At 42.4% G+C, this 23,609-nt stretch overlaps 1 protein-coding gene across 2 annotated transcripts in view; it reads right to left on the bottom strand.

The window, feature by feature from the left end:
- Positions 1–23,609, bottom strand: part of ITGB5 (integrin subunit beta 5) — a 111,205-nt gene that overhangs the window by 37,833 nt on the left and 49,763 nt on the right. For both annotated transcript variants that reach the window (XM_050917025.1, XM_050917024.1), the window contains exons 6-10: positions 21,226–21,387; positions 19,491–19,586; positions 18,072–18,161; positions 11,507–11,641; positions 2,770–3,199 (exon numbers count right to left, since the gene is read on the bottom strand). In XM_050917025.1, the coding sequence (XP_050772982.1) occupies positions 2,770–3,199; positions 11,507–11,641; positions 18,072–18,161; positions 19,491–19,586; positions 21,226–21,387 (913 nt within the window). The remainder of the gene's footprint in view (positions 1–2,769; positions 3,200–11,506; positions 11,642–18,071; positions 18,162–19,490; positions 19,587–21,225; positions 21,388–23,609) is intronic.

Here is a 23,609-nt window from a genome sequence, read left to right as displayed (position 1 = left end):
TCTTAGCCTGCCAATAGTATTGGATCCTACCACAGGAATAAGACAGACACCACATGGAAGGACTCAAAGCCAGCTTTCATGCTCCAATCTGAGAAAGCTGCCCAAGAGACTATACACTTCCCACTCAGTCTTTAAATAGCAACCTTAGTCAAAAACAGCAGCGTAAAGACATTATTGCTAGCTAGTTTAGTTTAGCAAGGGAGTCCTGGCTCTACAGCTGAGCAAGATTAGGGAAGCTCTGTGCATTGGAGAAGACCCAGAATAGCATTAACTTAGCCTAAAAATAAATGAAGTATGGTAATACTTTGCATTATAGGCTTAATGTGGTGCTGGTGATTGGAATATATATCATTAATGGAAAAAAGCCCCAGCATGATTCAACAGAGGACAACATATGCTAACGAAGGTGCTATCTTTTAGAGGCTGCAAAGAGGCATGGCCATGTGAACCAAGACCCCTCCACACACCCCCTTTTTTTTTTTTTTGTTGAGGGGGGGAAGAACACGAGCTGCAGTGTCCTGACCAGCTTCTCTGCAGTATTGCTAACCCCAAATGTTCAAAAATCATGAATCAGGCTCACCAAAAATCACAAGGTTGGCTTTAAAATCATGACATTGTGTAAAATAATAGATTTGCTGTTTTTTTCATTTACCTTCCGCTTTTTGAGTCTTTAAGGTGGACTGGGGTCACATTTTGAAGCTTTCTCCACAGCCATGAGAGCATATATATATATATATATATAATTTTAAAGAATAAAGGCTCAATTCAGCACATATCTACTTGACTCCAGAAGCGGAAGCTTTAAGGAAAACAATTATCACGAGTCTCATGACAAAACCATGAGAATTGGCAAGACTCTTCTGTTTGGACAATTGTATTCTTCCTATTTAAAACTCCCACTTCAGTTTTGATTGGATACTGTATTCATCTTCCCTGTTGCAGCTGGCAAGATCCCTGAGGCAGGATACTCGGGGAATAAATGATTCTCTTTGCGTTGTTTTGTTCTATTCAATAGCAGCTGTGTTCTGACCCAGAGGTAGCTGCATTTCAGTGGGGGAATGCCAGGCCCCCAAATGTATATGATACAGTTTGTGAAGTCCTGGGAGTCCTTTAAGATGAAGATATCATTGTACACATTGTAGTCAGTAGTCAGCTGAGTGGCATGAAGTTGTACAGAGTTTTAAAATATCATAAAGTTAACAACAATACACAGAGAGATTCATATGAGCTGCTTCTGCTTCTCCCTGCAACGGGTCTTAACTAAAGAATTCCAGAATGAGAGCAAAGGTCTATAAACAGAATGTTTCTGAGACAGAGTCAGAGTAGCCTGAGGTTGACTCAACACTCCATGCACTGTGCAAGGTCCTCATTTGGCCCAGCTGAGGATATAATTAGCAGGCTGATTCAAGCTCCTCAACTAAGGACAAGGAAAAGAGAGAAAGGGACAGATGAGAGAAGCCAGGCTCTCAGGGAGGTGGGATCTCTCACTCTGTGCCTAACTGAACCTCTCACACCAGGTGTGATTCACTGTCTGCAAGATCCGTGTGTAGACATGCACAGAATAGAAGCAGTTGCTGATTGCAGTCATAAAGGGGACAAAAGTCTGTGCAGGAGAGGAAGTCAAAATGGCTTCTGCTAACCCTCTGGACTAATAAGGGAAAGACTCAGCTAATCAAAGATGCAAACCCAACAACAGATGGCCAATCAAAACCAAACCAGCTCAACCAACCCAGACTTCTGATTCTCCAGGGATCTTGGAGAAAGTCCCAATTTGGAGAGTACAGTTCATTCTACCCTCTTTGCCAGTGCCAATGAAAGCCCAGTTCTTATAGACAACACACATTCTATTCAATATGACAGTGAGAATTTCTTTCTAGATCTCATTTTTTAAACAAACCTAGAAGCAGAGATGGCATGATATTTACCAGAGGTCATTTCTACCAGTTAAAACAATGGTTTATACTACCCCCGGAAAGACTACGGTACTTAGTCCCAGTTTAAGACATCTTCTATTTTAAAAACTGTTTTCCTTACACTTAGTTTTAGTTACATATTCAAACTGTGGTTACATACGACAGTAGATTCAGAGATTAATTTAGGGCAGTCCAAACAAAAAAGTAAAACTGCAGAAAGTAGAATACTAATATATGTAATTATAATACTGACCATCTGAATGTCTGTATACATTTTGGTTTGGTATTTTCTCAAAGAAGTTATACACGTCATGACTCATATCTCGGTTTTCATAATTATATTAAGTGAAAGTCAAAAACATTCGACGACATGAAATGGCCAATAATACAGAGTTGTAGGCTTGAAGCATTAAACAATAAGAGCCATGCAGGGTTTCAGACTATCAGTCCAGGGCCATTTGGCCATGCAGCATTCTGTAGCAAGAGACCAATTTTGAGGTAGCTGACAGACGGAGTTAATGCCTCAGTTCTGAATGAATATATCCAAAGTTTGAAAAGTTTCATTCTATGCTTGCTGAACACTGATGCAATTATTTTTTTCAGTTTAAACTGGGTTTAAGCTGGTATTTACCTGCATCTTGTCGTAAACTAGTTTTTCCTGGGAAATTGCCAATCTTCTGTAGAAGGAAGAGCACAAATCCCAACATGGAAAGAATACATGGCAATTTGCAAGTACTAGCCTACGAAGCATGCTGGGGTGATCTAAAATCATTTCTCAGCCAAGCAATCACAGGAGATTCAGTAGATGGTAACAGCTTTTGAATGAGAAGAAGTGCAGAGAGGGATGCACACTCACCTGAACAGAGGACACCCTTGTATCTGGCACAGGAGAAGTCATTGCACTCACAGAACAACCCATAGATCCTTCCAAACTCACTCTTGTAGCAGATGCACTGGTTACAGCTGCATTCCCCCCTACCACTGCAGACAGGTTTGCCTTCAGCCTCCCGGCACATGTTTTGATACATGTTCCCGCTCTCTCCCTCTTCACATTCACACTTGGATCCCAAATAGCCTGAGTCACATTCACATAATCCACATGTGTAAGTCCCATTCCCACTGCACTTGCTGCTATTCCATTCCATCTGCTTCATACATCCACAAGTGCAGCTGTAAGCAACCTCCACCTCCAGAGTGTCCCGGAACCCAGCTGGCTTTATGGTGAAACTGTGTGAGGTGTTCTCAGCAGGGCAGCTCCGAGCTTCGACAGACACCTCAAAGGAAACCTAAAGAGGAATATTGAGACATTAAAAATAAATAAATAAATAAAATGAATGAATGAGGAACTTAAATTGTAGCTTCTGAAACATCAAACGGCAGCAAGGTCCAGTGGGAGGGGTAGTGGCTTGAAATACTTGAGACCTGGGGTCCCACCTCTGCTGTGCAACCTTGGGCAAATCACCTCTCCATTGTTTCCCTTTCCAACTCTTTCATGCTCTTGTCTATTTAGACTGTACACTTCTCAAGGCAGGGACTGTCTTTTCCCATGTGTATGTACACTGCCTAGTGCAGAGGGGCCCTGATGTTAATTGAGGCCTCTAGATGATACTGTAATACAAATAATTAACAGATAAAGAGACTAAGAATTTCATGGGTTCTAGAATTCAAAAAACTTTTCAGAACTTAAAAGCAAGATTCTACTTGAAATAAGGACAACCTGGGAAATTACAGACCAGTCAGCTTAACTTTAGTACCATGAAAGATAATGGTGCAAATAATTAAGCAATCAATTTGCAAACACCTAGAAGATAAGAAGATGATGAGTAACAGTCAGCATGGATTTGTCAAGAACAAATTGTGTCAAACCAACCTAATACTAACAGCTTTCTTTGACAGGGTAACAAGCCTTTTTGAATGGGGGGAAGTGGTTGAGGTGGTATATCTTGACTTTAGTAAGGCTTTTGATATGGTCTCACATGATCTCATAAACAAATTTGGGAAATACAACCTAGATGGAGCTACTATAAGGTGGGTGCATAACTGGTTGGAAAACCATTCCCAGAGAGTAGTTATCAATGGTTTACAGTCAAGCTGGAAGGACATATGAGATGGGGGTCCTGCAGCAATCAGTTCTGGATCCAATTCTGTTCAATATTTTCGTCAATGATTTAGATAATGGCATACAGAGAGAGTACACTTATAAAGTTTATGGACAATACCAAGCTGGGATGGGTTGCAAGTACTTTGGGGAATAGAATTAAAATTCAAAATGATCTGGACAAACTGGAGAAATGGTCTGAAGTAAATAAGATGAAATTCAATAAAGACAAATGCAAAGTACTGTATTTAGGAAGGAACAATCAGTTGTACACATACAACATGGGAAATGACTGCCTAGGAAGGAGTACTATGTAAAGGGATCTGGGGATCATAGTGGATCACAAGCTAAATATGGGTCAACAGTGTAACACTGCTGCAAAAAAAGCAAACATCACTCTGGAATGTATTAGCAGAATTGTTGTAAGCAAGACATGAGAAGTAATTCTTCCGTTCTACTCCGTGCTAATTACTCCTCAGTTGGAGTATTGTGTCCAGCTCTGGGCACCACATTTCAGGAAAGATGTGGACAAATTGGAGAAAGTCCAGAGAAGAGCAACAAAAATGATTAAAGGTCTAGAAAACATGACCTATGAGGGAAGATTGAAAAAATTGGGTTTGTTTACTCTGGAGAAGAGAAGACTGAGAAGGGACATGATAACAGTTTTCAAGAACATAAAAGTTGTTACAAGGGGGAGGCAGAAAAATTGTTCTCCTTAACCTCTGAGCATAGGACAAGAAGCAATGGGCTTAACTTGCAGCAAGGGCAGTTTAAGGTGGACATTAGGAAAAATAAATTGCCTAGGGGAGGTTGTGGAATCTCTGTCAGGCAATTAGAGCAGGTTAGACAAATGCCTGTCAGAGATGGTCTAGATATGATCATACTAAGTCCTGCCGCGAGTGCAGGGGACTGAACTAGATGACCTCTCAAGGTCCCTTCCAGTCCTACAGTTCTATGATTCTATCTGAAGACAGAGAGTAAAACCTGGTTTTCAATGGTCCTGTTTATTGTCTGTGTGATTCTGGGTCCAATGTGCTCAAAAGAGGGTTTGTTTTATTTTTCTAATTTCCAGCCCTGAGACATAATATAGGACAGCGACAGGCAACCTAACTCACACGTGCCAAAGGCAGCTCGTGAGCTGATTTTCAGTGGCACTCACACTGCCCAGGTTCTGGCCACCAGTCTGGGGGGAGGGTCCTGCATTTTAATTTAATTTTAAATGAAGCTTCTTAAACAATTTAAAAACCTTATTTACTTTACATTCAACAATAGTTTAGTTATATATTATAGACTTATAGAAAGAGACTTTCTAAAAACATTAAAATGTATGACTGGCACGCAAAACCTTAAATTAGAGTGAATAAATGAAGACTCGGTACACCACTTCTGAACGGTTGCCGACCCCTGATATAGGATCTGAAAGACCACTTGGGATCTTTCTAGCTTGTTCATCTAACCGGTTTTAAGATGGATCTTTATAAATGTATGAATGGGATTATATGACAGGATTGCCTTCCACAGCAGGGGACTGAACTCAGTGACCCAGGAGGTCTCTTCCAGTCCTATGTTCTCATGTTCTTCATCATCACCAGTAATAAAGATACCACAGGCCAAATGCTGCCTTCTCCTACACCTATTCAATCCCACTGCCTTCACTGTGACCTCGCAGGTGTAGCACACGGTGGAATCTGGCCCTGCAATGGTATCCTAGTTAACAATTCTTTTGCTGGAGCATGAGCCAGAACAGACTCAAGTTCTCACTCTCTCATGGTATTGCAGGGTAAACCCAGCTAATAGGGCCACAAACCTATTTTTGTCCTGAAGTAAGCGGTTCTGAATTCACACGGGGGCCAGACTGGTTGAGCAAGAAGGTGCAGTTTGTACATAATTCCTTTGTCAGGAAGATCTGCACACTGGGTTTCATTCCAGTGGAGGTGGAAAAGATGTTTGTTTTTATGCCTTTGAAACAGTATTGCAGGTTTAAGTTTTAAAGAGTTTAGTGAGAACACCTGGAGCTGAGAATTGTGATATTGCCAAAGTCCTCTGGGTTCTTGCATCCTGAAACACCATAAACATCATTCTAGCTTGAGGAGGGAGGTTAAACATATCATATGATCCAGGTGAAAGGAGCACAGGGATAAAACAAATTTAATCTTCGCAAGCTGCACAATATAGATCCCCACCTTAATGTCTATTTTTATTTTTAAAAGTCTCCACGTGTTTGGGGGACAAATAGCTATACCACATTAGCATGTATTGCATTGCCGAAAAAAATACGCTGAAGCCTAACTACAGAGTGTTTCAATCTCCTGATAGGTATATTGGTGTTCCTGGGAAGCAACATGCGGTTTAAATATCTTGTTTGCATTACTGTTTGTCACAAAGCATTTTAAATCTGAACTGGAGCCAGCTCTAACTTCACTTGTTATCCTGCATTTAGATACAAGAAATGTCACTCACTAACCAAAATATTTATTTTTTGTGGACAGCTCATTCTAAAAGAAGCCACAAGTATAAGAGAGAAAATTTGCAATAATATTAGAGTCACCAGCAGTTAGAGGTAATTTTCTTCATTATTGCTCACTCTGGTTTCTGCAAAGTGGAAAAGAGTTTTAACAGGAGCAGGCATTCTATTCTATTTAAAGAATCAATGTAACGATCTGGCAAAGGTTAACAAATATTCAGGAATCCAGGGTTGGAGTCAAAATTGCACAGCTTCATAATTAATTTGTATTTATAATGTCCACAACTGCATATGGAAATTGGATATAACAGGTCAGCTGTGAACACAAATTCCTGATTTGCACATGGAATCATGATAACTGTATATGCAAATTTAGCAAGCATCATGTGGCCCAAACTCCTGACGTTTGAGAAATCGGTCCTACATTTTATCAAAGTCTCCACAATGTTATTGGTATTTAGATGGATACTTCTATTATAATTTGTTTCTCTCTCTCTCTAATTATATTGTAGCATCTCATCATCCTGATTCATTCTGTGGTGCTGCAGTCAATGCAAGGGATTTTCTCCTTGAGAACCAAGAAAACCTTACAGCCAATGTCTTGGACTATGAAGATTGAAGAAGTCATGCCCTTTTATAGGCTGCAGGAAGCTGCTATTGTTACTAACAAACACAGAGTGCTGGTTCACATCTCGCAGTCCAGATGGATGCAAGCAGGTGAGGAAAAAATACTTTGAGATCTTTGCATGGAAGGCATTATTTTAGTACAAAGTATTTTCATTCCAGGCCTCTGAATAAACCCTTCTCTTATCTACTACAGGCACTTGGGTTTATTTTGAAGACACAAAACAAAAACAGAGGGGAAAAAAGATTCTTCTCCTTTAAAGAGTCACCTTGAGTTCTCGCTGCAATTGGAATACATCTGCTCTGTGCTGTTCTTATTTGCCAAACGGCATCATGCAAAATGGAATTTCAGCACCCAGTTCCACCTAAAGGAAACAGCAACAATACTGTCCCTTCTTTGGAAAAACGGGATCGGGGGTGGGAGACTGATTTCCAAGACCTGTAATGATTACAGAGAATAGAAAAAATGCTAAATTACAGAGGAAATCAGATCAGAGAGACTGAGCTAAAGGGATCAGTGAAAAGCCAGCAGGATTACATGGATTGACACCAGTGCTTCTAGGATTAAACCACAGCAGATTAGGACCCCAATACCAGCATTATCCTCTTTTAAGAAAGTTTCCCTACAGCTTTAAGAGCCAGATCCTGCTGCCTTTGAAGTCAATGGGAATTTTACCATTGACTTTAACTGGAGCAGGATGTAGCCCCAAACATGAATTGAGGGAAATTCTACTGCTACAAAGACCGTTGTTCCCTTTCAAGTTTTCTGCAGCGAGGCAAACTTTACAGCACTAATGGGTCATTGAGAGAAAGCAGAGAAGCATGAAAATTAAAGGTGGCAGAGACCTACCAGCTTATATCCAATCCTCCCACTGCCAGCACAGAATTGTGCCTTACAGCAGACCCATTAGTGCTCTGTTCACGTCAGGGGGGCTTCTCATTACTAATCTGCCTGACTCTCTGTCCAGGGTAGGAAATGCTCATGCTGTGCTGCCTGCCCTTTTGTAACCTATCCCCAAAATTATGATGCTTTCTCCTAGTTTCTCTCTCACTTCCTGGGCCAGCAAGGGCTAGCATCTCTGCAGAGAGGCTGTGCACTCAATCCACAGGGAAGAGAGACCATGTCCACAACCTATGGCTGATACATGGAGCAACCCTGACCATCTCCCCAAAGAGTCACACTCAGATGGAAATGGACAGTTATTCACTACTTATAAACCACTAGACTGCTTACAGGAATTAGCCAGTGCATTGCATTAAGATTGCCAACCCTTGTGCCAAGACAGAGCAACCTTAGTGGTGGCACCAGAAAACAGGCCCGGGCACACTGCAAACATATACAAATGTATGCCTCAGAGGGTTTTCCTGCCTTTAAGAGTTTACAGGATAAATCCAAAACAAGACACAGGGCAACTATTCAAGAAAGGGAGGGTATGAAGACTATTGAGGAGGAGGAGGAAGGATTGCTTGAAGGAGTGGGCTTTATGGAGGGTTTCAAGGAGATAACAGAGGGCGGTTGTTGGATGCAGACAAGGAGAGAGTTCTGTGGCAAGGGGCAACAGGAGATAAAAGAAACAGTGAAACAGGAGCAGTGGGAAGACAGAAGGCCACAGTGTGTAGCTGGAGGGTATCAGGAGGTGGAGGGATGAACAGAGGAAAACTTGATGATTCAGAAGACCCCGTCCTGCCTCCCAACTGTACTTTGTTGTGAAGCATGTCCCCTTCAGACCCAAATGTACATCCTTGCACAGAAGCCTGGTGTTACCATTCTAACATGCTGCTCTAAAAGCAGGTGCCAGAAAATGGCAAAGAAAGGAATCCCACACACCACTGAAAGCTGCGTCCCCAAATGTTTGGAACTCTGTCACTCACTAAGTCTCAGCAAGTTGAGTGTTATTACTTTCCTTTTACCTTCCTGCACTTATCCAACAAGTCATAACCCATAATGCAAAATGCTTTCTGCAGGGTACTCTGGGGATGAGATGGCAGCTGAAGAGACCTTAATGTATGTGCCAAACCACAGTGAGCGTTATCAAGAGTAGTATCAGATGATACACTGTCAGCGCTATCCTTAGTTTAGGATTAATTAGGTTATCTGATTATCTCATCTCTTACTACCATGATCCTACCCAGGAAGACAAGACTACTGATCAGTTTTTCATTTCCCCAGAAAGCCACTGGGTTTGAAAAGGCCCATGTCTCAAGATGCTTAAAATGCCTGAGGTCTTTCCCGGGGTCCTCTTTTGCCTTTCCCAGACTCAATAATGTGCCAACTGTCATGGGCTGGGTGGCAGCAGCTCCATGCCAACTTCTTTAGCTGGCTAACACAAAAGGGAATGGCTGGAGATTGGTACAAAGATGGCATGTGACCTTCTCACAAAAATAACTGGCAAAACAAAAAAACAACTCCAACAAATGGAACAACTTGTTTCTCTCCTTTGCTATATTTTGACAGTGTTGGGTCTCATATGCAGCTTCAAATTAAAGAGGAAATATTCTCTGTACCTCCTCCTCCCTCACTACCCCATTCTTACAACAGAAATGCCAGCCACAGTCTGAGTTTGACTACACAGATTTTAGTCACAATGGGCTAAACCCATCCCAGTGTAACTCAGCTGATATTGGTGGAGTTGAATCAGAGATGAATTTTGCCCATTGATTTAAAAAACAGGTAAATCAGCTAGAAATGCTGAAACCATCCTTTTCATTAACAGTCCAAGTCCCCAAGATTCTTATTTTTTTTTAACATGTTTAAACATCATTCCTGTTTCAAAGCATTTTAACATTCCAAGCACTGATTTACTCTTAACCTCAGGAAAAATCTGTAATTCTTCTAAAATAAGGAAAATAGAGTAATGGCATTCAGCTACTCCATGCATCAGTACAACAAACGTATCACTGAGAGCAAGATTCTCTGCTGGTGTAAGCTGGCCTGGCTCCATTGCCTTCAGTGGCTTCATGATGATTTATACCCACTGACAATCTGGCTGTCTGAAGTTCAGCCTTCTGTTTTGCATGCAAGATAGAAATAGACTAATATAGAGTAGCAAGTCCAAGACAACACGTCTTAAGGGCTGTTTTTCCCTTGAAATTTGTGTAGCATAATACTGAGTCTATCATGTCCAAACAGTATCATAGAATCACAGAAGATTAGGGTTGGAAGAGACCTCAGGAGGTCATCTAGTCCAACTCCCTGCTCAAAGGAGGACCAACCCCAACTAAATCATCCCAGCCAGGGCTTGGTCAAGCCAGACCTTAACCTCTAAGGAAGGAGATTCCACCACCTCCCTAGGTAACCCATTCCAGTGCTTCACCAACCTCCTAGTGAAACAGTGTTTCCTAATATCCAACCTAGACCTCCCCCATTGCAACTTGAGACCACTGCTCCTTGTTCTGTCAAGTCATTCTTGGAAAGAATCCAAGAACAATCTCTCGCTACCAGAGGACAATCATTTCCTCAGGAGATGCCATGCTGCAGGCCTTACTGTCCACCCAGGGAATTGCCAATAGGAAAGAAAAAGACCAAAGACCCAACCTCTAAATCCTCCTAGGAGAACTGAAAGCTGAAAACAAAGCCATCTTCCTGATCTTATCCTGATTTTGGCCCAAAAGTTTCATCCTTTGTCTTTTCTAGTAATTTATCATGTTGCAACATTTCCCTAACTGTCCTGAAAACAGACTTGACATAGTTGATCAACCCATTTATCTTACAAACATGCAACTTTAAGACAAACACAGCTAAGCTTTCCTATTTATTAATTAGTGCACAACAGATTCCAAAATGGGACAATGTTAGCATTTAGGGCAAGCTGTGTTTCTACCCTACAGTGTTGTCTTGAGTTGTATCTCAGATTCACCAAATGACATAATAGTGCCATCCACTTTTTGTATGCTTCTCACTTTTTGAAATACTGCAGAAGGTCATTGAAATGGAATACTGGTAGGTGAGTGCATTTTGGGAGAGACAGAAGACTAAGGATCTCAGACATGATCGCAATAAAATTTGTAATACCTAAGAGATAAAGAGATTTGAGGAAATAAGAGGTAAGAAGATGACATAGATGCCTGGGATCAGAATCTAATCCTGCCTTTCACAGTCCATAAAATGCTCAAGAAAACTCCATGCATGTGATTGAAATCAAGATGCCTGTTTTCCCTCATTCCAAGGTTAGAGCTGACCTTGAACTGATTTACTTCTCACAAAGCCACCATCTCTTAGCACTTTTGTGGTACCGTCAGAGGATTTCAGAATTAACTGGACCTTAATATGTTGCCCAAGGGAGGAAGGCAAGTATTATTATCCACTTAACAGAGGGCAACATTAGGCAAAGAAGAGTGAAGTGACTCCCACAAGATCACAGAGTATCACAACAACCCATCTAATGGAGATGCAAAAATCAAACTTACCGTGTCTCCGATTTGGAGCTCTTCACACTTCCTGAGTCCAGGATACAACAAACCATCTTGGCACGTAGCTGTGAAGGTCAAGCTGACATCCTCAGGATTGTCCCAAACGGTTAGTTCTACTTTAGACCGAATACTCTAGAAATCAAACAGAAAAGAAACGCATCAGATTACTAAAATCAGCAGGCATCTTTCTTGTGCCTATGATTCTTCTTAGTCTATTGAGGTGCTTATACTGTGCTCAGTGTGGCTGGGCATCTATATATATCATTTAAAAAAAAAATCACGCGTGCAGACATATGTTTATGTAACATTATATCAGCTCAGTGTGCTTTTGACCAGCACAGATAGATTTGTGGGCAGCTATCCATTCACACACATGCACCCACTCCTTCACAGAAAGGCTAGTCACCGTCAAACAGTCACAAAAGCTATTTTCTCCACTGGAAAGTGAAGGACTAGTAAAACATAGCTCGTATCCCAAAGACATCAGTTGGAGGTTTTATGGTGGATCCAGGGCAGTACTGTGCATGTGTCCATAATGCTGCATATTCAAATCACAGACTAATATACCTGAGGATTGTTTGTGCACAATGTGACTGGAATGCAGCAATGTATAACTAGATCTTAAAACAGATATTTCTGTGCCAGGAAGAAAAACTGCTCTAGAGTATGAATGAGTCCTGTTATTTACCTCTGAGGAGAAGGTCAGCATCTGCCTGAACACCCATAACTCTCCTGTATAAAATTACTGTTATGAAAATAAAGGGCCTGATTCTTCACTCTCTTGCACCCTGAGACGTCATTTACATCTACAGAAAGGGTGTGGAAAACTTACCAAGTCAGAATTATCATGCCAGCAATTGTACTGTATTAGCTCACTGATTAACAATGCTGGTCAGAAAACCAACAGTTTTCCAGAGAAAATATTTCTCAGGGGGCGGGGAGGGGAAACAGACAAGCTTTGAAATTTTTCTCTTGAAAGATGTCAGGTTTTCTATGAGAATTTTTGTTGAGAACTAAAAAGAAAATTTTCATTTTGTTTCATTTCAGAACATTTCAGACTGAAGAACTGCATTTCTTTTCCATTTTCAGATTTGAGGGGTTGGGGGAAGGTTCCTCATCCCTCTCTTATATACTCTTCTTCCTGCCCTTTCTCCCCCTTTTAAGTCAAACTGAAACCAAACTATTCATTTCATTTTGAAATACTAATCTGAAACCAAGTTTCTTGTTTGTTTCTGATCAGAAAAAATCTAAATCAAAAAATGTTGTCAAGGAGGAATATTTTGGTGCATACATTTTTTTTGATCAGCTCTCCTAATGCTCTGGTAGGTTCTCCAACCCAGTCTGGCTTAACACCACATCCAGTCAGTCTGTTAATGAATCCAGCGTTCACACTGAAAGGCAATGCCAGCAAAAGGCTAATACTTTTGGAAAGCATCAGGGAAAAAAACAGGTTTAGACCATGCAAATCTAAACAACCCAAGACAAAAAACCCTAACTTCCCATATCTATGTTGTAATACAGGAAACTATTTCCTGTCTGGAGTCTGGATTGTGCTGTCAGGTTCATGGGTTCACATTATAGCCCCTGCAGAGGTTCTATTACTTGGAGTCTGAACACAGTAGGTTTCTGTAAAGCTCAAACACACTCCACATACATCTGCCAACCCACTCCCCCTAACACTAATCTCACAAAATTAACATTGACCTGTCAGAATAATGTGCTATCTCTTCCTGGTCTGGGCAAATTTCAGCAGCCAGCTGTGTCCTAGAAGGGAGACTAACTATCAGTAATGTAAATACACTGAGTTATCACTTGATCAAGACTGTCTATTTAATGAGCTGGAGAAAAGCTGTCTTGGCATTTTTCTATCAGCACTTGGAATACTCCAGCCACCATCCTTTACTAACTATCATTTAACCACTTGGTGCTATCTCACGTACCCAAAAAGCCAGGAAAAGCATACGCTCTACGGTGCCCCCATAGCTATTAGACTCTGATCTGATCATCTCTGAGGATATGTCTACACACTGAGGGGGGAAAAAGTTTGTTCTTAGATTAGCTAACTTGGGTTAAAAGACCAGTGAAGATATGGCAAGTCTGTTTTTAACCCGGGTTAGCAGTTCCAGTTAAAGCCTATACAGGAGCGTGGCGTTGAACTCAAGCTACTAACCCCATGTTAAATGCAGACTGGCCTTGTCTGCACAGCTGTTTTAACCTGAGTGAGCTAATGTGGGTTAGATAAAATGAGTTAAGAACACACCTTTTATTTGCAGTGGAGACATACCCGTAAGGACTGGTGGGAACTTTCAATAGTGTACTCATTTGAAACCACACTGAACAGAGCACTGAAGTGCAGACTGGAGAGAACAACCCCACGCTGCTCACACGATAGCTTAGGGGGTCTTTTCTCTTATTTCTAGGATTCTATGATATCCTTCATCCATCCCCCTTTTTACTATGTATCGTTGTACTGGGGAAACCTCATGGGATATAACTGAGAACTTTTTCAAAGGAAGGTCTTCATCACACAGGAGAGACTGCAACAAAAAGAAGCCAGGCTGATTCCTGTTTTAACAGGTGGTGATATGGTCCAGCCAACAGGGCAAAAGACTTGGGTTCTCTTTCCCACCCTGCCACCAACCCAGCTGCTGTGTACACTTGGGAACATCACTTTATCTCTCTATGCTTCAGTTCCTGCCCCCACTGTCTATGGGGATAATCATCTTAGAACAGGCATTTCTAATGATGCTTATCCCACTTTGACATTGACAGAGAGAAAGTACTTACTAAAAAATATATATTACAGGCAAAGGCTAAAATTGTTGTGTTGCTTCTCAGGGAGAAGAGAGAACCTTGAAGTAACCTAAAGGGAGTATTCAGAAATCTGATGAAATGATCTGTCACGTCAAAATACAACTATCCATATAGCAAAGGGGAAAATCAAAGAACAGGACATTTCTCTAAAAATGAGACTATCACGTACAAAAAGAAGATTCAAGGATAGCTGTTGTATTCAAAGGTTTCTAAGAGATTGCCAAGTGAAAACCATCAGGGGCTAACAGTAGAAGCATGTTTGAAATACAGCTCGACTTTACCATGATGTTTAGAAAAGTGACTCTAAAAATAGCGCCTTGTTGCTGCTATCATTGGGTCACATTCTATCATGTGTATAATTCCTATTGATGTTCATGCAGCATAAACAAAGCTAGAACCCAACACTGTCGATTTTTCCAAGCATGTATCGGTTCAGTTTACTGACAAAGGCATGTTGTTTTTTAAATCAGCAACACTACATAGCTGCTACGGTTATAGAAGAGCCAGCCAAATTCTATTACACCTCATGCTTCATCAAGGCAATAGACAGATGTGATGGCCGGTGGTGATGTGCAAGGCAGAAAGAACACAGCTGGATTGTCAGACGCCAGACTGAGAGTAGGAAAAGCAGAGCAGGAGGTGGAGGGAATCCAGTTGTGGGAATCCACGAAGAAAGTTTGATACGGAAAATAAACAGGGAAGCACCAGAGAAGGAGAAAGGATTGAGGGAAATCTTACTAATCTTCCTTCTTCCTAGCCATGGCTGACTTTCCCCCAGTTAGAACAGAAGTGCAAGATGCTGGCTTCCCTGGTCTTCCTACTTGAAAGAACTTTGCCTAAGCAGGTTTCTCACCTATATTCAGTTCCCGAAGATGTCAACCCCCTCTTGGTTGAAGGACTTATCTTTCTCAGCTTGCAAGAGCTCTGTTCCCTTGTGTCTGTCTAGTGATAAATGTCAAAATGGCCTTCTGTCTCTCCTTATATCTTCCAGAGTTCAGTGACCTTGTTTCAAGAGGCAGGATGACCTCATGTTGTTTTTCCCTTCCTGTGGGTTTCCCATCCCCCTGTACACACATGGGGCTTCCATGGTTTTGATTCTAGGAAGCTTAATTTACATAGGAGACAGGTGTGATGTTCACCCCTGTCTGGGAGAGACCCATTTCCCCCTTTGTTTGGGCACAGACTGACAAACCTAATATCCATGAGTATCCATAATTACTGGGATCTACAACCTATCCTGAAGGATGATCCTTCAACTCTCACAGACCTTGGGAGACAGGCCAGTCCTCACTTACAGACAGCCCCTCAACCTGAAGCAAATACTCACTAGCAACTACACACCACACAACAAAAACACTAACCCGGGAACCAAACTCTGCAACAAATCCCAGTGCCAACTCTGTCTGCATATCTATTCAAGGGACACCATCACAGGACCTAACCACATCAGCCACACCATCAGGGGCTTGTTCACCTGCACATCTACCAATGTGATATATGTCATCATGTGCCAGCAATGCCCCTCTGCTGTGTACATTGGCCAAACTGGACAGTCTCTACGCAAAAGAATAAATGGACACAAATCTGACATCAGGAATTATAACATTCAAAAACCAGTAGGAGAACACTTCAATCTCCCTGGTCACTCAATAACAGACTTAAAAGTGGCAATTCTTCAACAAAAAAACTTCTAAAACTGACTCCAACGTGAAACTGTAGAACGGGAATTAATGTGCAAACTGGACACCATCAAATTAGGCCTGAATAAAGACTGGGAGTGGATGGGTCATTACAAAAACTAATTTCCCCATACTAATTTCCCCCTACTGTTACTCATACCTTCTTGTCAGCTGTTTGAAATGGGACATCCTCATTACCATTATAAAGGTGATATTTTCCTCCCTTGGTATTTTACTGTTAATTGAATTGTGTCATTAGACTGACACACACACACTCCCCACAAACTTGGTAAGGCAATGCCCATCTTTTCATGTACTATGTATATATACCTGCTACTGTATTTTCCACTCCATGCATCCGATAAAGTTGGTTCTAGCCCACAAAAGCTTATGCCCAAATAAATGTGTTAGTCTCTAAGGTGCCACAAGGACTCCTCGTAATTACTTATGTAGTGTTAATACATACAATTCACAATGACGTTAATCACCAGTGTGTTGTAGGCATTCATAAAACACCTCACTCGTTATACTTTTATAATACAGCAATATTGTCTACAATCAGTTGATTCAATTGCTCATCCCTTGAGGTTCAGGCCCCCACCTCTTTATAGACCAATAAAACTTTGCAATGTATTCTTTGAAAAATAAAACCCAGACCAAGGTGTAGATGCCATGCTGTCTCCTCAACTGGTTCATTAGCTTGACAGTTTTATTTATCTAATATCTAAATGGACCTTCATTTTCTCTGCCTGACAGCTGGGCTGGTCAGAGAAGCAAATACACATTCCTTTGTCTAGGGAAGATCTGTTTATCAACTCCCCTTGACATGCCTGGCTTAAACACAGTTTAGTCAGCATTCCAGCTTATAGCCATAACTCTTAATACACACCACCAAGGCTTAAATTCAGCTGGACCTGTCCGGAGCAGAGCTCTCGTAAAAATTTTCAAACCTCCGGGGGGCTGTGAGCCAGTTTCAGGGAGGCTCCGGGAAATACTCTCTGAGAATTTAAGCCCTGCACACCACCTATATACATCACACAAGAATATTAATGATCAGGGAGATATTGGTTTTCCAATGACATGTTACATGACATCTTTTAGATACAAATTGTAAACACAGTGAGTTGGGGCACACTGAATTGGTCAGACCAGCTGAAACTCACTACCTGATACCAGAGAGTCCCTTGCCCTCTGAGTGTCACAGAGCTGGATCAGGCCCACAGTGAGCTGCCTGACAAAGACACACTAGCTAAGATATCACTGGCTTTACCACCACTGGGGTGCTCTGATTTAGAGACAGCAACATTCAGGAAGAGAGAAAACATGGCCCAGTAGTTAGGGTGGTAGCTTGGTACTTAGGAGATCCAGATTCAATTTCCTGCTCTGTTATAGGCTTCCTGTGTTACTTTAGACAAGTTACTTAGGGCTCGTCTACATGAGTATTTATTTCATGACAAGCTGGGCTGGGACTTTAGCCTGCTGTGCACTGGCTGTCCATGTTGACCCTGCTGACATGTTAACAGTTCATTAATGCGCTTTGATCAGTCCTTTTTCAAAGAGCACTAGAATTAGATCAAAGCACATTAACTAAGTGTTAATGCACGCCAGCAGAGTCAACACAGAGAGTTGGTGCATGGCAGGCTTGTGCGGAGTAGTCACAGCCCAGCTTACCATGTTCAGATAGACAAGCCCTTAGTCCCACTGTGCCTCAATTCTCCATCTGTAAAATGGGGATAAGAGCAGTTCCCTGTCTCACAAGGGTGTTAAGAGGATAAATACATTCAAGACTGTAAAGGAATCAGATACTACAGTAAGGGGCACTGTATAAGTATCTAAGATAGACAGACAGGGCATGAAATCAGCACAAACAACCTCATCCTGAGTCTGACCCAGACACCACAATCCCTGAAGGGGGGAGGCAGCAGCTCCAGTGATAGTTCTGGTCCTACAGATAGAGGGTTCAGAAGAAACCAATTATGGGTGGAGACCACAAGGGAGGAATAAGCAAGTTCAACTGAACTCAGGTTTTACTACACATTAGTTGAAATGTTAAAGTAAAAGAAACTTACATTGTATGCCTTGACTATCAGCTGGATAATGTTGTTGGAGTCTTGATGTAAAATCTCCACTGTCGTTCCGGGAATTAGCGCTGTAAAATTCTTAAAAACAAACACACAAAGATTCACCCACAGAAATACAGAGTACGGGTTAAATTGTGCTCTCAGTTCCACCCGTGCAGCCATTAACGTCAATTGTTGCTTGCATGGGATGGAGAACACAGTTTTGCCTAAACTCTATTAATTAGAGTACATGATACAGTGTAATTTTAATCTGGAGCACTTGACAAAGGAAATAGGAGCATTATGGGTCCATAAAATGCTAATCGAAATCCATAGCCAAAGAAACTGGCCAAATAATGATCAGTAACCCACTCCCAACCAACCAAGATCCACACCCATTAGATGGAGCAAGATCCAGTGGATTTGCACTTGTGTAAATGAGTGCAGAACTTGGCACGAATTCCTGCCGTACAGGAAGCAAGCCTTGGATTCCAAGAGAGATCGCTCTGGTGGGTATGCTAGTTTGCACTGAAAAGGGTGTGGAGAATGAGATAATAAGCCATTTAGCTCGCCAGGCGTTACTAGCATGATTTTGATATTACCAACATTTGCTTTAGTGCAAGGGATGAGTGTCTGGGCTAAGAGTTTTTTTTTTTAAACTCGGATGCAAACATTTACGAGAGCACCTTCCATGCAACCATTTCCCTTCTCCACTTTATTTTTTATGATGAACAGCATGATTTCCTTCTTTTAAAAATAATAATAATAATAAAAAAAAGGCAGCAGTGGTGGCAGGGACCCACACCCAGTGTGTGTGTGTTTCTAGAAATAGTTGAGACTGAGAATAGAAACTCTAGAGGTGTTTTAGCCCAGATACTATTTGAAATCCCTCAAAAAAAATATTTTCTGCTTCAAAGCTCTGGATTTAGTGGTGGAAAAATACAGCTGGGCAGAAACACTGTGCATTCCTAGGTAATGGGATTAAGTAATAGCAGTCGGATGAACAGGTGTCTGCTCTCTCAGATGCTGTATCATTGGCAACTTTCCTAAAATCAAGATCAGGCCAGAGTCTATTTTAAGTATTCCCATGATCATAAATGTTTATCTATTTACTGTAAGAAGCTTACGTGCTTTTCACTGAAATGACAAGACTTTGTAAACGAACTGGAAAACTGAAGAGACACAACTGGGTGAGTTCAACTTGTGCAGGAATTTCCATGCTTTACAGCACAGCATGGATCAGATGGTCTCTCGCTCACACATATTTAATTCAGAGTTGTTCCTCCTTTCCTCCCAACACCAGCCTGCTTCATTCTATTCATGTCGGAAGGAAGACTATTCCAAGTGGCACTAACGTCTCTTTCCCCCGCAATAGATTCTTGATCACATAAAAACCATCTCTCTGCTGGATGGTTCAACAGTGCTTACCTTGTAAAGGATATAATGAGCTTTTGTCACAGCAAAAATGAGGTGAATGTTGTTTTCAGCCAGTTTCTCCCCAAGCAGTGCCAGCGAAGGATAATCCTAGGAAAACAGATCGGAAAGACTCATTTGTGACACTGAAACAAAGAGCAATTTAATTTTTATTTTAACTAGAGTAGCAAAATTCCCTGTGGAAACGCAGCATGTCTTATGGTTATGCAGAGCCCTTACTGTGTAGCCAGAAAAGTGACATATTCTCTCTGTATATGTATTTCTTACACACCCATCACATTCAAGTGCCAACAAAATTAGCTACAGCAAACAACTCATCGGAAACACTGCACTCCTCACTCTACTTTGCCATCAGTGAGTGCATGGATTTAAATTAATTGCTATCTTCGAGGAAGGGAGATGAGGCCATTATTTGGGGTTGCTGTCATGGGAAATCTACTGCAGAGAGAGAGAGAGAGAGATCTGATATTATTTCGCCCTGAAAGTGGTGAAATGCATTGTCTGCTCCTTGTGTCTTAGAGTCATGACAAGAAAATAAGCAGATTAACATCCGAGTTTTCACTTTAGACCTGCAAAGCCCACACAGATGTGGGGGAGTAAGATGGATTCCATCTGGCCCTGCACACCATCAGCAGACCATCTGCAAGATCTTCATTGTGTTGATTAAATGAAGAAGGCAAAAAGAGATTAGCTGGAATTTCAGATCCTAGGCCTGAGTTTGCAGTTAGGGGGAAAAAACCACCATCTTTTTACTTGCAAACTTATCAAGTTTAATTTGGAGACACTGAGATGAAAAACATGGAAGCCCATGGATTCCTTCTTTGCCAATTTCACAACATAATGCCACACCAATACATAGTAAGTAGGCGTGACCAATGGAAATGTAATTTTATTTGTTAAAATTCAAACAGGCAAAAGAAAAATTAGCTTGCTTTAAGGACTCCAGCCTATTGTCATGAGGCAGCCACCCAGGAAAGCCTGGCATAATGAGGGTGAGGAACCTTCTATGTACAGTCAGGAACACAATAATTAGGGTTTGTAAGCAGCAGAATAAAGTGTAGATCAGCAGAACTTGATAATTACACAGCAGACAAGGACTCAGTCACCCAGGAAGTAACCTGCAGTCTCCTCTGCTGACTCACTTGTAATTTCCAAAAAAAGGTTAGTTTGTCTATTATCATTTAATATTTATATAACTATCAGACCCAGAAGCCCCAGTCAGGAACAGGGCCACATTGTGCTAGATACTGTACACACAGTCCCTGCACTGAAGAGATGACAGACAATCTAGTGCGCATATATTAGAAGAGGAATACGACATTTTACTTTTTCTTTACACTCTCTGGACGAATCTTGCCATGATTTGGGGTGTCAAATGCACCTTTCCTGTGTGCAACTAACCCTGAGGGGTCTGCAAGCTTGAAAGTCTGTTTAGCCATTTTTGGATGCTACAGGAAACAAGGAGGGGTTGGATGGCTCAGGGACTTGGCAGTGCAAGAGGAGTATTTCACCTGTAGACTGCTGGCTCAAATGAAGCCCCCAGGGTGGTAGGGAGTGAAAGTTGTTGACATCTGTCAGAGGGTCCTACAACCTGCAAGAACAGCTCTTTTAATAAGGGTATTTTGAAACCAAATAAATAAATGGAAGGAATTTGCTGACACTCAGAGGTTCCGAAGCACCCAATAACAAGGGAACCCAGCACACAGGAGACACTGTGGTTTAATCTCACCAGCTGGTTGGACGCACTGTATTCGTTCGCCTCATTCAGGTGACACTGGCCATCATGTGGCTGGACCAGTCCACCTAACTTCCCATCCAGTGCTATGTGCGGCACATCATCCGTCGTGAAGACCAGCAAATGAGAGGCCTCTTTCCGCCAGCCAATCTTTTCCTGGGTGGAAACAAAATCAGGAGAGAGTCATCAGTCTCCTCTTCTGAGCCAAGTGCTTCTCGGGTTGTGCTGTGTATTGTCCCATCCTCCCTCCCATACAACAGAGGAATCTCTCTTATCACTAATTAAAAGGATACTGCAGGCTGTCCGCTGACTCCTGACCAGGGATAAAACTCAGGAACCCCTTTGAGTGCCATTTTCCAACATTTCTTTCAAGTAAGGTTATTTAAAAAGGCATGAGGAGGTATATACATAAGTGAACTATCCACCAGACCCTCTCTGTGCTCCAAGAATAAACGTTTCAGCTGCTTTTATAGTCAAAGGAGACCTGCCAAATTCCTCCAAACACAGTAAATCTGACCTTGTTTCCTCAGCAACATGGAATTGCCATGCTGCTGCAAACAGTGTGGCGCGATAGGGAGAGCTATGGCATTTTCATTAAATACTGGTCATAAAAAGCCATTCTGAGCTGCAATACACGAGAGGAGGTCTCTGCTCACGAAGGTGTATAGCACACACACACCCCACACACAAACTCAGCGTAGGTTTTCACTTCAGAATTAATCTGGGCTCTTACTTAGTGTTATCCTAGGGCTACAACTCTGTCACGGTGGTCAGAGAAATCATGAATTTGAGCAACATTCATGAAATCTTGGCAGTGGCTGTAAAAACACATTTGATCAGGCCCCCAAGCCAAGAGGCGTTGTGATCCTGTGTGCCAGATAGCAGTGCTGGGGTGGGGAGCCAGGTCCAGCCCCCTGGGACAGGAGCGGTCATTACAGGGTGAGTATGGCGCAGGCTTGCTCTCCACTCCCCCAGCAAACCCCATCCCAGACCTCACCTGCTGTGTCTGTAGATGTACTGGAAACCACATTATTTAGTGATCTTTCCATGACTGATTCGTTTCTTCCTGCACCTCTGCCATGAAATTAACGAAAAATTTTCCTGCTAAAATCAAAGCCTTATTTATCCCTAACTGCTATGGACCAGGAGTCTGGTCTAGTGGGCAGTGCAGGCAGCCAGGCTCGGGAACAAAGCCAAGGCTCAATGCTAGAGTCAACTGCCAGTTACCAGAGCCAGGGGTCAAGGCAGATCAGAATCAGGAATCAAAGCTGAGGCTCAGAGCCAAGGTCAGATGCCAAATGCCAGAGACAAGGGTCAAGCCAGATTCAGGGACAGAAATCAGAAGCCAAGGCTGGAGCCAGGACTGGTCACCGAAGACTGGAGTCAAGGCATAAGGGCAGAAGGAAAGGCAAGGATTAAGCATGGTGCAGAAGCACAGAGGAAACAGGAGTGAAGATGAGGTAAGGCAGGAGACAGAAGCAGACCAGGAACAGGCTGTGTGCAAGAGGCAGAGACAAGCATGGTCCAGTGGAGCACAGCAGGAAACCACCTTGTTACTCAAAGAAACTTCCTAGTCCTCCTCCTGGCTTAAATAGCGCAGTTGGACCAATCAGTGGAGCTGGGTGATCCTCCAATCACAGCTCCTGTGGGTGGTGGTTTGGCTGAGGCTATAGCTCTAGTAGCTTCTCAGCTCACCTAGTTCCCAGTAGCCATTAGATGGAGGCTAGCATGGGGCAGCTGTCTGGGGATTCTCTTGCACCCAGGCCATCACACTAACTCTCCTCCTGTTTGCACACAAAACCCTCCCACCCAAGTTTGGTGGTGCTTTACACCCAGGTTAGCTGGCTCATCTGGGGCTGTGGGCTAAAACCCAAGTGATGCTTTCACTTAAGCTGATAACCTGCCCGCTTTGCAGTGAGGACAGGTGTCTGGGGCTAAACCACACAAGTACTGATGGTCCTCCAGTGCCTTCCCACAATTCCCCCATGTCCCTATAAGGACAGACGTGTTCTCCCACAATTCACAGGGAAAGAAACATAGAGCATCTCAGCTTACTGCTGCACAAAGCACCATGGGATAGGCCCCCAGAAGCTCTAGTGACACACAGGGGAGAGTGCAGCACTAGTGAGGACACAATAACTTGAGTGGGGCTGTGCAGTGACCCTGCTCACTACCGGGCTTGGCTATCTCCAGAGGCCAATTGCGCACAATAACTCTGCAGTGAAGGCACATCCTTCAACAGAGAAATGCTCCTAGCTACCTGGAGAGAATGCTCACTCAGGCCCATATGCTGACTGGCCCATCTAAGAGCCTGCAGCATGGGCTGGGGAACAGTGCCAGGAGTATCCCTTGCTTCTTATGCATAAGGGCCAGACACA

Source organism: Gopherus flavomarginatus, chromosome 10 (genome assembly GCF_025201925.1).
Source record: "Gopherus flavomarginatus isolate rGopFla2 chromosome 10, rGopFla2.mat.asm, whole genome shotgun sequence".
In the NCBI taxonomy this organism is placed as follows: domain Eukaryota; kingdom Metazoa; phylum Chordata; order Testudines; family Testudinidae; genus Gopherus; species Gopherus flavomarginatus.
This window is presented reverse-complemented; position numbering and strand designations above follow the sequence as displayed.